Here is a 15,147-nt window from a genome sequence, read left to right on the forward strand (position 1 = left end):
ATCAGGAGAGAGGTGAGGAGGATAGGAGTATCAGGAGAGAGGTGAGGAGGATAGGAGTATCAGGAGAGAGGTGAGGAGGATAGGAGTATCAGGAGAGAGGTGAGGAGGATGGGAGTATCAGGAGAGAGGTGAGGAGGATGGGAGTATCAGGAGAGAGGTGAGGAGGATGGGAGTATCAGGAGAGAGGTGAGGAGGATGGGAGTATCAGGAGAGGTGCGGGGGATGGGAGTATCAGGAGAGGTGAGGAGGATGGGAGTATCAGGAGAGAGGTGAGGAGGATGGGAGTATCAGGAGAGAGGTGAGGAGGATAGGAGTATCAGGAGAGAGGTGAGGAGGATGGGAGTATCAGGAGAGAGGTGAGGAGGATAGGAGTATCAGGAGAGAGGTGAGGAGGATGGGAGTATCAGGAGAGAGGTGAGGAGGATAGGAGTATCAGGAGAGGTGCGGGGGATGGGATCGCTCGGTGTGAACCTCGGTGGTCTGGAGTCAGTCGGTTGTCTTCTCTTTCATATCACTAATCATCATTCAAGACATTTACTGGAAATCCGCTTCCAATCGTCGGACATCGGACCGCGGATACTCGTTCTTCACAGGGCTTCCTGGTCCCCTTTTATCCAGTTCAGAGCCCCCCTTATATCAGGAGTCCTTATCAGAGTCCCCCCTTATATCAGGAGTCCTTATCAGAGTCCCCCCTTATATCAGGAGTCCTTATCAGAGTCCCCCCTTATATCAGGAGTCCTTATCAGAGTCCCCCCTACATCAGCTGTCTGCTTTAATTGTTTCTATCAGAGTGCCCCCTTACATCAATCATGCCCATCAAATTGCCCAATGGATGACCTGGGATGGGGGTGGGGGGGGGGCACAAGTAAGATCTGCACCCCTAGATCGGGGCGTGGTTCCATGGACATCCATTGGCCGGTGAGTGTAAAGCCCCCTATGAAGGTATTTTCGGTGTAGGAGCCCCCATGACATAATGACGATCGTATCACCCCTGTGGGGCCCTCTGATGAATGACGTCTGCAGTTGCGGCGGCCCCAATCGCGGTCTTTGCTCCGATAGCGCTGACATAGGCAGGAGTGCTGTAATAGATCTCCTTGTAGAGAACGCCAGAATCGCCCACATCCTTCGCCTCTCCCTCCATTGAAAGGGGACGAACGTGGGGCCCCTTCGCCTGGGGCCCGAGCCGCACAGATCATGGAATATATCAGGACAGGAAATGAATGGAATATCTGGGAACGTGGGCTGACAGCGCAGGATAAACACGGCGCACCGGACTGGGTGGAGGCCTCATTAGCTGCTCATAGAAGCCCGTCTCAGGTGAACACGCCCGATGTCAGGACGGGAAATACCGCCTAGGAGCTGGAAAGCGGGCGAGCGGGCGAGGGGGCGAGGGGGCGAGGGAAAACACATCTCACCACAATGATATGTCTGCAGGAAAAGCCCCATACAGAGCACAGAATGGCTGCAATACCCCGACCTTCCTCTAGGCTCCCTCCAGTGCTGGTCATGTGACCAAAGCCTAGGCGTTCAGTTATATCACCTCTACTAAGAGTCCCTGTTCTGTTTCAAATGCCGCTTTATGCATTGACATCCCTGCCATAGGCGGCGGGCGCAGGAGGTGTGCCAGGTGTGCCTGGGCACACCCTAATCACTGCTGATTCCCCCTATTGCCTGGGCTCTCCCCTGCCTTGTGCTCCCAGAATGGAGAGTGGGGGAAGGGGCTAGTAGATATGTCATTTACCGCCTCCTTCCTTTTCATCCACTGTGTTCATTCATAGCGGAAACTTAGTAAACTGTGTCTACTATGCTTCAGTTTCAGTGCAGAGCTCTTCCCATTCATTCCCTGCCCAGTGCGGCTGAGGCTGCAGAGAAAGGCGTGTCTGATTGAGCTTTGGGGTGCCCACCCACCCATGACCTCTCCTCAGACCCAGTCTGTGTCCAGGAAGTACAGTCACCTGCTGACCGGACACCATCCACAGACAGCTTCACTCTTCAATAGGAAACAGGAATGGAATTCAGCAGTTTTTCTTCAGCTACATTTAAAAATTTAAACCATAACTTCAGGCACAAAATTTTATATAATTATTTCCTATGGGGGGGGGTCATGGAATCCACTCTGTGAGCACCAAATGTCTTTACAAACCCAGATATTACCTTGTAAAAGTAGCCGTGACATCATCACTGGGCTGTACAGAGCCTGTGCACAGCGCAGAGCTGTGGGAGGGGCCCAGCAAACTCCACCCACTACAGAAAACTACAGAAGGGGGCGGAGACCAGACCAATCCCCCTGCACAAGGAGAGAGAGCAGAACTGTGGGAGGGGCCCAGAATGCTCCACCCACCACAGAAAACTAGAGGAGGGGGCGGAGACAAGACCAGTCATCCTGCAGAAGGAGAGAGAGAAGAGCTGTGGGAGGGGCCAGCCGACTCCAACCACTACAGAAAACTACAGGAGGGGGCGGAGACCAGACCACTCCCCCTGCACGAGGAGAGAGAGCAGAGCTGTAGGAGGAGCCCAGAAGGCTCCACCCACCACAGAAGACTAGAGGAGGGGGCGGAGACCAGACCAGTCCCCCTGCACAAGGAGGGAGAGCACAGCTGTAGGAGGGGCCCAGAAGGCTCCACCTACTACAGAAAACTACAGGAGGGGGCGGAGACCAGACCACTCCCCCTGCACGAGGAGGGAGAGCACAGCTGTAGGAGGGGCCCAGAAGGCTCCACCCACTACAGAAAACTACAGGAGGGGGCGGAGACCAGACCAGTCTCCCTGCACAAGGAGAGAGATCAGCAGTGATTGGTCTTTATTACAGGAAGTCTCATGCGGGATTACTGCACAGATCTAGAAGAAATACACAAAGATCACCGAGGTTCCGGCTTCACCAGAATATTGGGATTTAGTTTCATTCATTTTTTTTGTGAACAGGTGAAGTTCCCCTTTAAGAAGCCCCCATTGTTTGGTCGCAGCGCCCCCCTGTGGGGCGAGGAGGTATTACGCTCATCCATTGCACCATCCTGGGAGGACCGAGCGCTTTGTCCTCCACCCATCCCCCCGCTGTCATCTCATTAAAGGGCCCCACACCCCTAAGTGTATAATTGTGATGACAGAGCGATCGACCTTTGTGTAAGCGATGAGTGTCTTAGGTGTGCGATTGTAAAGGAGATGCAGATCATGTAAATAAATGTCACTTCATAAAAACGCTGCGAGGAGATCGGCGTGTACAAATAGGAGAGGTGGGGGGAGGGGAAATACAAGTTCTATAAATCTTATATAATCTTTCCTAAAATGTTTTATAACCAATAGAAAGTAAAAGATCCGTCGCCTCCTTCCCAGCATCCAATCCAGAGATGTGGAGGAATCGCCCCGCCCCCGCCCCGCCCCCCAGTCTACAAGTGACCTATGGGAAGTATTCTAGTGCTGTATACATCCCATGTAATAATAATCATATTCTGCGCCGGCTGGGGGAGGGGCACATTTCATTTTAGTAGCCAGCCCAGATTTCTTATTGCTGTTCTCTTTTAGTAAGGTGGTGCCCAGGGGCCTCCATGCCAGGTGAAGTAACCTTCCCAGGAGACAGATTTCACCTTTCATCAGCCAGAACAATGAATGTGTCACCATGGCACCCTTCACATGTCCCTGAAAATCATTTTCAATGCCGACGTTTCCGTGATCTGCTGCAGTGGGGGAACTCAGGGCGGCCTAATCTTTGAATGGGCTGCCAATCGAATCACCATTAATGAAAACAAAAAAAAAAAACACAATGAAAAAAAAAAACATAAAAAAAATTCAATGAGAGAAAAAAAAACAATGGAAAAAATAAGTAAATGAAAAACAAAAACAAAAACATATAAGCAACAAAACAATGAATGAAAAAAAAGCCATGCAAAAAAAAAATAAAATAAAATAAAATGAAATTAAAAAACATTGGAAAAAAAAAAAAGCGGAAAAAAAAGAGGAAAAAATAAACAAATGAAAAAAACAAAACATATAAGCAACAAAACAATGAATGAAAAAAGCCATGCCAAAAAATAAAATAAAATAAAATGAAAAAACGATGGAAAAAAAAAGAAAAAAAAAAAAAAAGGAAAAATAAACAAATAAAAAAAAAAAAAATAAAAGCAACAAAACAATGAATGAAAAAAAGCCATGGAAAAAAAAAATAAATAAATAAATTGAAATTAAAAAACAATGGGAAAAAAAAGTGAAAGAAAAAATGAACAAATGAAAAAAATAAAACATATAAGCAACAAAACAATGAATGAAAAAAGCCATGCCAAAAAATAAAATAAAATAAAATGAAAAAACAATGGAGAAAAAAGAAAAAAAAAAGGAAAAATAAATAAATAAAAAAAAAAAACATATAAGCAACAAAACAATGAATGAAAAAAAGTCATGCAAAAGAAATAAAATAAAATGAAAAAACAATGAGAAAAAAAAAACGATGAAAAAAAAAACAAAAAACAAGCAAAATTAAGAAAAAAACCGTCACACATTATAGTTGGATGCAGTGTTGGGGCGCCAATCACTAACTGCAAATATCCCCGATTATTTTTAGTAACTGTCACACACCATTTTTTGTCAATAAAGCAATAAAATAAGGCAAAAATGTGTTGGTAATGGCCCTGAAAGTCCTTTCAGAATGTCGGTCACTATGAAACTCCGATAAGAAATGTGTGACACATAACACTTATCTCCGACCCGGAGACGATCGCCCTCCACAATCCCTCCAGGAGATTTTATTGGGCTTACTCACAGGAAGTGTCTACAAGGTGCTCAGAGGATTTTTTTTAACTTTTGGTTCTTAATAGAATCTTCATATTAAGGTCTGAACAGCTGAACAAATCGGGTCATTAGGAAAGGAAAATCGATCATGGGGGGGAATATGTCCGCCGCCATTGGTGGCCTCCTGACAATGCTAGTTGCCTGGCTGTCATATTGTCCTTCCTAATGTAATACAACTATACAGATACAGACTATTCATTGTATTCTGTAGATCTCTTCTGTGACAGTCACTGACAGACAGGCATCTAAAATACCTCATGACAGGTTGAGAAATATACAGTATCTCACAAAAGTAAGTACACCCTTCAGTCACATGTGTGTAAATCTTTTCTTCTATCTTTTCATGTGACAACACTGAAGAAATGACACTTGTCTACAATGTAAAGTAGTGAGTGTACAGCTTGTATAACAGTGTAAATTTACTGTCCCCTCAAAATAACTCAACACACAGCCATTAATGTCTAAACCGCTGGCAACAAAAGTCAGTACACCCCTAAGTGAAAATCTCCAAATTGGGCCCAAAGCGTCAATATTTTGTGTGGCCTCCATTATTTTCCAGCACTGCCTTAACCCTCTTGGGCATGGAGGTCACCAGAGCTTCACAGGTTGTCACTGGAGTCCTCTTCCCCTCCTCCATGATGACATCACAGAGCTGGTGGATGTTAGAGACCTTGCGCTCCTCCACCTTCCGTTTGAGGATGTCCCACAGATGATCAATAGGGTTTAGGTCTGGAGACATGCTTGGCCAGTCCATCACCTTTACCCTCAGCTTCCTTAGCAAGGCAGTGGTGGTCTTGGAGGTGTGTTTGGGGTGGTTATCATGTTGGAATACTGCCCTGCGGTCCAGTCTCTGAAGGGGGGGGTCATGCTCTGCTTCAGTATGTCACAGTACATGTTGGCATTCATGGTTCCCTCAATGATCTGTAGCCCCCCAGTGCCGGCAGAACTCATGCAGCCCCAGACCATGACACTCCCACCACCATGCTTGACTGTAGACAAGACACACTTGTCTTTGTCCTCCTCACCTGGTTGCCCCCACACACGCTTGTCACCATCTGAACCAAATACGTTTATCTTGGTCTCATCAGACCACAGGACATGGTTCAAGTAATCCATGTCCTCAGTCTGCTTGTCTTCAGCAAACTGTTTGTGGGCTTTCTTGTACATCATCTTTAGAAGAGGCTTCCTTCTGGGATGACAGCCATGCAGACCAAGTTGATGCAGGGTGCGGTGTATGGTCTGAGCACTGACAGCCTGACCCCCCCACCCCTACAACCTCTGCAGCAATGCTGGCAGCACTCATACGTCTATTTCCCAAAGACAACCTCTGGATATGACGCTGAGCACGTGACCTCAACTTCTTTGGTGGACCATGGCGAGGCCTGTTCTGAGTGGAACCTGTCCTGTTATACCGCTGTATGGTCTTGGCCACCGTGCTGCAGATCAGTTTCAGGGTCTTGGCAATCTTCTTATAGCCTAGGCCATCTTTATGTAGAGCAACAATTCTTTTTTTCAGATCCTCAGAGAGTTCTTTGCCATGAGGTGCCATGTTGAACTTCCAGTGACCAGTATGAGAGAGTGAGAGCGGGAACACCAAATTTAACACACCTGCTCCCCATTCACACCTGAGACCTTGTAACACTAATGAGTCACATGACACCGGGGAGGGAAAATGGCTAATTGGGCCCAATTTGGAGATTTTCACTTAGGGGTGTACTGACTTTTGTTGCCAGCGGTTTAGACATTAATGGCTGTGTGTTGAGTTATTTTGAGGGGACAGCAAATTTACACTGTTATACAAGCTGTACACTCACTACTTTACATTGTAGACAAGTGTCATTTCTTCAGTGTTGTCACATGAAAAGATAGAAGAAAAGATTTACACAAATGTCACTGAGGGGTGTACTTACTTTTATCAGATACTGTAATGTCGCATACACACAATCGGAAATTCGGTCAGCAAAAGACCGATGAGAGCTTTTGGTTAGAAAATGAGACCGTGTGTACACTCCATCTGACTTTTGCTGGCCGAATTCCAGCCAGCAAAAGATTAAGAGCATGTTCTCAATTTTTCGGTAGGAAAAAGTGACCATGTGATATTTCAGTTTTTCTTTTTTAATAAATCTGCAAAAATGTCAACAATTCTGTGTTTTTCTGTCAATATGGGGGGCTGTGTGTACAATATGGGGTGCTGTGTGTACAATATGGGGTGCTGTGTGTACAATATGGGGTGCTGTGTGTACAATATGGGGGGCTGTGTGTACAATATGGGGTGCTGTGTGTACAATATGGGGTGCTGTGTGTACAATATGGGGTGCTGTGTGTACAATATGGGGTGCTGTGTGTACAATATGAGGGGCTGTGTGTACAATATGGGGTGCTGTGTGTACAATATGGGGGGCTGTGTGTACAATATGGGGGGCTGTGTGTACAATATGGAGTGCTGTGTGTACAATATGGGGTGCTGTGTGTACAATATGGGGTGCTGTGTGTACAATATGGGGTGATGTGTGTACAATATGGGGGGCTGTGTGTACAATATGGGGGGCTGTGTGTACAATATGGGGGGCTGTGTGTACAATATGAGGTGCTGTGTGTACAATATGAGGGGCTGTGTGTACAATATGGGGGGCTGTGTGTACAATATGGGGTGCTGTGTGTACAATATGAGGTGCTGTGTGTACAATATGGGGTGCTGTGTGTACAATATGGGGGGCTGTGTATACAATATGGGGTGCTGTGTGTACAATATGGGGGGCTGTGTGTACAATATGGGGTGCTGTGTGTACAATATGGAGTGATGTGTGTACAATATGGAGTGATGTGTGTACAATATGGGGGGCTGTGTATACAATATGGGGTGCTGTGTGTACAATATGGGGTGCTGTGTGTACAATATGAGGTGCTGTGTGTACAATATGGGGGGCTGTGTGTACAATATGGGGGGCTGTGTGTACAATATGGGGTGCTGTGTGTACAATATGGGGGGCTGTGTGTACAATATGGGGTGCTGTGTGTACAATATGGGGTGCTGTGTGTACAATATGGGGGGCTGTGTGTACAATATGGGGGGCTGTGTGTACAATATGGGGTGCTGTGTGTACAATATGAGGTGCTGTGTGTACAATATGAGGTGTTGTGTGTACAATATGGGGGGCTGTGTGTACAATATGGGGTGCTGTGTGTACAATATGGAGGGCTGTGTGTACAATATGGGGGGCTGTGTGTACAATATGGGGGGCTGTGTGTACAATATGGGGTGCTGTGTGTACAATATGAGGTGCTGTGTGTACAATATGAGGTGTTGTGTGTACAATATGGGGTGATGTGTGTACAATATGGAGTGCTGTGTGTACAATATGGGGGGCTGTGTGTACAATATGGGGTGCTGTGTGTACAATATGGGGGGCTGTGTGTACAATATGGGGGGCTGTGTGTACAATATGAGGTGCTGTGTGTACAATATGAGGTGTTGTGTGTACAATATGGGGGGCTGTGTGTACAATGTGGGGGGCTGTGTGTACAATATGGGGAGCTGTGTGTACATTAATGAGGAAAAAAATGAACTTAAATGATTTTAGCAAATGGCTGCAATATAACAAAGAGTGAAAAATTTAAGGGAGTCTGAATACTTTCCATCCCCACTGTATACACACATACACACAATATAAATATAACATTTTTCTTCATTTAATTTTTATTTTTCTGCATTTATAATTCTTTTTCTACATTTTTCAAGAAATCAGACGCCATACACGATGTCATAAATAAGTATATTATAGTTTTATTAATTTTAAAAGACATGATAACACTCAGTATTATCCAAAAATAACAACAAAATGAACAGAATCATTCTTTGTCAAATACTGTACATATGCCGGAATATCAGTGCATTTTACGCTATTTACCTTCATTTAGTCTGTATTAAAAAAAAAAAAAAAAGTAACTTAAATAGTTAAATCATATACCATATATATATCAGTTTCAAAACTGTAAACAGCCATGTGTATCACTGGATTGTGAAGAGACAGAACACAGCAGAGTCTCTGTGTTATCAGCAGCACCTAATCCTCTCCAGCAGGGAGGCCATATTGTATTCTGGAGGCCGGGGGAGGGCCGCGCGCTCTCCGGCAAAGGGGGGGGGGGGGGGGGGGGCTGCAGTCCTACGGCGGCTACAGAGCATGCCCCATCCCTGGAAGACTGCTCAGAACATCTCAACGTCTTCCCAATGAGTCTACATTAAAAAAAAATAAGAAAGCAGCCTACGAGAAGACAAGAAGGAAAGAGAACGAGTTTGCGACTTCCAATCGGCACAACATACACAAATACAAAGGGGCGGCCAACCAACGATTCTACATAGAACAATCGTTGTGTCAGATCTGTCCCTCTAATTCTTGCCAAAATGGGCACCAAAAGTCAACCTCATGAGAATGATTCCTAATCACTCAGAAGCAGCAACAAGCTACCCCCCCCCCCCCCCCCAAGGGCCCATTGACTCCTCGGTGTAAGCGTTGTTGGTCTATCATTGCAGACACTTCATTTACATGGGCTGCCAATAAACCAAAAATCAAACCAACGACCAATCTTCCCTTCCTCCATTCTGATTGGTCTGACCTCATTCTCATGACTTGTTTCGGTGGCTACATAGAGGACAGATCTTCTTAAAAAAAATAGTAATAATAATGATAATATAATTTTGGCCCCCTTCATATCATCACACACCTCATTACTCACATCAAACATTCAATATTTGTAAAATTCTGACATCCCCATCAATCCGTACTTGGTGCCGTTCAGACTCTGAACTTCTGAGGGCCAGAAATCAACGGAGCGCCAACAAAAAAAATTATGTTTGTTTTTTTTTTAGCGCAAACTGAAGAAAGATTTTTGGGGGACTTCAGAATGGAAGTGAACGGGCTTTTTGTGGCCGGTGGCTTTTTGTGGCACTGCGGGTGGCTTATACATACATTTGCCCTCACTTCAATAGATGCATATCATACATTTAAATAAAATAAAAAAATAATTAAATTTAGTTTTATTTTTGAGAATGGTAACTTTTGCGTCATGCTGCTGCCTCTTCACATGCGGTGGACATCTTGGGTGGTTAACCTTCCATACATGAAGAGCTCCGAGGGCCCATCCATACCACGTGTGGCATTAGGACAATAAATTATAACGCAAGACCTGACTTTTTTTTTTTTAAACCCAGCGCACACCATTGGGATTCATTATAGGGGGGGGGTGCATTGGTGGTTACTGTGATGATGTGTTGGGGTGCGAGAAGGATGAATTAAGTCACGGTACATAATGGGTGTTGATTTCCTAAAACCGGAGAGTGCAAAATCTGGTGCAGCTGGGCGTGGTGGCCAATCAATTAGGCTTTGACGATAAAACCTGGAAGCCGATTGGTTTCTATTAGAGCTGCACGATTCTGGGGAAAAATGAGAATCACAATTTTTTTTTCTTAGAATAGAGATCACGATTCTCGCAGCGTAACATCATCTTTCACTTTATTAAAAAAAAAAAAAATTGGGCTAACTTTACTGTTTAGTTTTTTTTTAAATTCATTAAAGTGTATTTAAAAAAAAAAATTGCATTTGAAATACCGCTGCGCAAATACAGCGTGACATAAAATATTGCAACAAGCACCATTTTATTCTCTAGGGTCTCTGCTATATAATGTTTGGAGGTTCCAAGTAATTTTCTAGCAAAAAAAATACTGATTTTAACTTGAAACCAACAAGTGTCAGAAAAAGGGTTTAGTCTTTAAGTGGTTAAACTTCCCTCATTTACAGACCAACGTTCATTCATTTGATCTAAAGCAGTGGTCATCAACCCTGTCCTCAGGGCCCACTAACAGGCCAGGTTTTATGTATTACCTGCAATCACTGAGCAGCAAATGAGATCACCTGTCATGTATTTCAGTTATCTTGCAAACCTGGCCTGTTAGTGGGTCCTGAGGACCGGAGATGAGAACCACCGATCTAAAGAACAAAGCGTTACAATGTTTATAGTTTAGCTCAGGCTGAGGAATGTAGTGAAACTTGGCCGACTGCCTGTTTTGTTTTGTTTTTTCTTGACATCTGTCGGCTTGAGCAGAGAACTCTCTGCATAGAATCTGTAAAATGCTTTGTTAAGATCTCGAGGGGGGGAGAAAGAATCGCAATCTCGATTCTTAACCATTGATTGTGCAGCTCAAGTTTCTATGCCGAGCTGCACCAGATTTTCCACTTTCCAGCTTTAGTAAATCAACTCCAATGCTTCGCATAGTAAACTGGACACAAAAAGGTCGAATGCACATTGGTTTGGGCCACCATAAGGAGGCAATGGCTGGAATTTATGGCCAGCAGTTCAGTCCTACAGAGCTCGCAATGTGGAAATGTATATATTTTGTGCCAGATTGTTTGATTAGGAAAAATTAATTTGATTGTTGAAAAAAGAAAAAAATTATATATACTGTATATATATATAAAATGTTTTTTTAACAAAATTTGAAGAGGTCTGTCTGCTACAAGCATTGCTTTACGAAAAAGTCCCAGGATTTTTCTTAGAAACCCAACAGACTATGAGGCAAATAGGGAGTTTAGTGAGTGAGTTCACTTTGCAAAGAAGTCCCAATCACGTGCAAGGAAAATTTTTATTTATTTATTTTTTTTGCTTACGAGAGTTTGGATGACGGAAGTCAGCAGAGATAGGTGGAAAATTCCCTTGCAAAGTGCATTTTCCTTATGAAAGTGATTTGCCTTTCCGTAAATCAACCCCAAAGTCTCATTCTTATTGAAAATGTTGGGGCTACCTCCCCAAGTAATTGATACCAGGACAAGCCATACGGCTATAATAAATAAAAAGTCCTTTGTGCCCCATTGGTAGGTCATTGATGTCCATGGAAGAGGCCAAGCAGATCCTTCTAGAAAAATACCCGTTGCCCCCAAGAATTTTATTGTGAGGAATGGCATTAGACTACTAATATTAATATAATATTCTAATCTTTAAAAAAAAAAAAAAAACAACCAAAACAAAGCTCCGTCCCTAAAACTGTAAATGGTCTATCGTAATTACGTGAAAAAAAAAAAAAAAAGACAAAAAAGCAGAGTCCTCAACAAAATGCGTACATGTAGCCACACACAAAGTATACATACAATACATACATACTATAGACCTCGGCACATACGCCAACTCCATTAATGACCTTGGCAAGCAATCCAACTCCATGACACATTCGCCCAGAAAGTCTTCAGGCCACTTTCTGAGAGAAGAAGAAGCCACGTCTCAGGCCACGGAGGGCCTTCACGGTCGGAAGAATAGGAAATGACCGCCTGTGTTTCTCTTAGCAACCGGCGTCTCCCCTCCGTACACGAGGAAACCAATGTGCTATAGTCAACTCAGAGAAAAGCTTTCAAGCAGGTTCTCCCCTTTCCTCGTGTTTCTCGAACAGACTGGAAATTCAGAGAAAGCATAATCCACTGGTTGCTAAAGATAACACCGGCAGGCCTTTCGGGGTTCTTTCAACCATGACGCCCAACCAAGGCTTGTCATTGTGTTTTCAAAGCTTAAAAAGACATAAAAATACTGAATAAACAAGACCAGCTTGTGTTTCAGATATGTTTAGAACACGCTAGAAAAGGAGAAGGTCACAGAGAAGGAAGACAGGGTACTGGCAAACTAGAAGGAAGACTTCACGAGGGAAAAACCGGCATCACCACCAGGATCATCGCCCCCTTTTTTTTGGGGGGACGAATGTATGGAAGTGTTCAACTGTTGTCTGCACAATATGGAGGCAGAACGGTTATTAATGACATATGTTGGCCAATGAAATCCATGGGAAGTGGTGACATCACTGGCTAGCAGGGTGCTGTTTGAACATCGATAAGCTGCATATTCACAAAAACCCAACTCTACCCATAGATATGAGATGACTGCCATCTGATCCCCCCCCCCCCCCACCCAACGTGTGGACACACCAATTGTGGCCCCCTGACCAGAAAATGGGGGAAAAAGGATCATCTGAAGAAGACGTCTCTGTATGTTGGCTGTTTGGTATAAGGCCAACACCGAGTTACTGCATAAATAGGCAAGTCTGGCCAAACAATAGTGCATGTTTATGGAAAGACCTTTCAGCAGCTCCAGTTGCCATCTCATGTCTATGGCCGGCCCATGTCAGGACAGGGAAATAACCAGCTCCTTAAACGGCATGCACTACCCCCACTGTTCATTGGGCAGGTCTACTTCAAAAACCTGGCAAAAAAGGTCCAAGGGAACATCGAACATGCAATGCCATTTATTTTCAAAATGGTGAAAAGCACTGGCCCCCGCCCACCCAGAAGGAATGCCCCCATGATGTACAGCCAACAGGTACACTTTTCTTGGTTTAAATCACTTCCAGTCCTGAAAGTCCAGGACATTCCGCTGGTTTGTGCTTTTCAGTATCCTCTAGAACCAGAAAAACAGGAATCTGTCATGCTTTTAATCTAGTAAAACTGATTGTTAGCAGCTTGACGAGTACAAGACAAGTGAGACAGATTGGAGCAATAAAGAGCAGACACAGAGGACAAGCAAAAAAAAAAAAAAACCCCAAACAGGATGCACAAATACTGCACAATTGTTCCTAAAACAAGCTCTCCGTCCAATCATCACACCTGCAACTCGTTCACCTTGTAACGGCACTTATTCTGTAAGAAATAGTTCAACAATGGCGGTACGGTGCGGCTCGCCCTGCAATCCTATCAACAGAATGAAGAGTACCTCTCACATTATAATAAGGAGACACATCATGGGCTCCATATCTCTTTAGTTTTTGTTTTTTTTTTTGCTTCAAAGAAACTGGGAAGGATCACTTAAAATGTTAAGAACATATATTCAGTTTTTTTCAGTTCTTTATTTTTCCCCCTCTTTGCGTCGCCTCGAAAACCAACCAAGTCCTGACATTTAGCGTAACATCTTGCATCTGGATAATGACCTATTCACCTACACAAGGAGAAACTACGTCCGAGAGGTGCTTGTGCTTGGCATAGTTCATGTCCAGTTTAGCCTTCGCCTCGGCCTTTGGGGACGACGAAGATGAGCCACTGTCACTAGACCATGATGGCACTTTAGATTCAGAGCCAGCGTCCTTAGACTCTGTAAAATATTTCTCGTACTGGCCAAAGTATGGCGGCTTCTCTGGTAAAAGGTAATAATGTGTCGAACTAACCTTCTTTCCATTTTCTATAATGGGTAAGATGCAAGGGATCTTGTTCGTAGATCCTTCACTGTGCTGTCTTTGAAAAGTTTTAGTGTTGCTGACATAGGCGGGGTCAGGTGCAAAACTCTGTGTCGGGGGCATGACGCCGTTGAGGTATGAAGGAAGACTCTTAGGACTTGGAGTTCGAGAGTTGCTCCTGGAAAGAGGTTCCCTGGGTGGCACCTTGGGAGGTCGATCCTCATCGCTGTACGTATTTGAAGAAACTTCAGCGGACCACCTTCTGTAATCCGGCTTCACAGGCCTAGGAGGTATTGGGATCCTTGGTGGTACTACAGGTTTGTCTTCATCTGAATTAGGGGAAGTCCTATTTGTGTGTACCCGAATTAAAGGTTTATTATATGATCCAGCTGGTCCCGAATGAGACCTTCGTAGCCTCCGGGGGTTTTGCTCTGGTTTCTGAGGTTTTATGTTCTGTACGCGTCCATGGTGTTGACATGGCGCGCTGTCATCTGCTGGTTTGGTGGCGGATGTAGATTCAAAGTAGGCATAGTTGATCTGTCCACATCCTCGGAAACTTCTCCTGCTTGGAACCCCATACTTAAATGCCAAAGGTCTTCCATCTTGTATAAGCAAGTCTGTATCAGAACTGGTGAGGAACTCCACCTCGCTATCTGCATCGTCCAAAGAACTGTCCTCAGAAATTGGAAGTGGCGGAAGAGGCCTCGAGCTCCGATCACTAGAAGGAATGGTATAAAATGGTGGTGGTCCACTTTTAACAGGTGTCAGAGGAGGGGTCCTTTCCGAACCGGAACCACCATTCATTGAGAGTTTTTTAAAGGAAGGAACAACTTGGTCATCTTCACAGTTTGCAGAATGTTCTATGATGGGCATTCCAAGATGAAGAAAGTTCGGTCTTTTAGCCTTCATGCAATTTTCAGAGCAACAGTGTCCGTTCGCCATAAACGGCTTTGAAATCTGACCTGAAATACATAGAGGACAACAATGGTTTAGGATTTACAGTGGTATTGTCACTTACAAAATAAAAATGGCCTACTAGAACTAAACTGCATCTAAAATAGTAAGTAGAACTAGAGCTCATCTGTTTCTAAGTGCTGTATAGAGTATGGGGAAGAGGTAGATGCTTAGATCCAAGCCTCCTATTGCTCAAGGTGTCCCTTTTGGGTGGA

General features: G+C 44.3%; 1 protein-coding gene across 2 annotated transcripts in view; it reads right to left on the reverse strand.

The window, feature by feature from the left end:
- Positions 1-8,540: 8,540 nt before the first annotated feature.
- ERRFI1 (ERBB receptor feedback inhibitor 1) overlaps positions 8,541-15,147 on the reverse strand; it is a 44,307-nt gene continuing 37,700 nt past the window's right edge. For both annotated transcript variants that reach the window (XM_073603721.1, XM_073603722.1), the window contains exon 4: positions 8,541-14,940. In XM_073603721.1, coding sequence (XP_073459822.1) covers positions 13,736-14,940 — 1,205 coding nt within the window. In that variant the 3' untranslated portion in view covers positions 8,541-13,735. The remainder of the gene's footprint in view (positions 14,941-15,147) is intronic.

Source organism: Aquarana catesbeiana, linkage group LG10 (assembly GCF_042186555.1).
Source record: "Aquarana catesbeiana isolate 2022-GZ linkage group LG10, ASM4218655v1, whole genome shotgun sequence".
Lineage (NCBI taxonomy): Eukaryota > Metazoa > Chordata > Amphibia > Anura > Ranidae > Aquarana > Aquarana catesbeiana.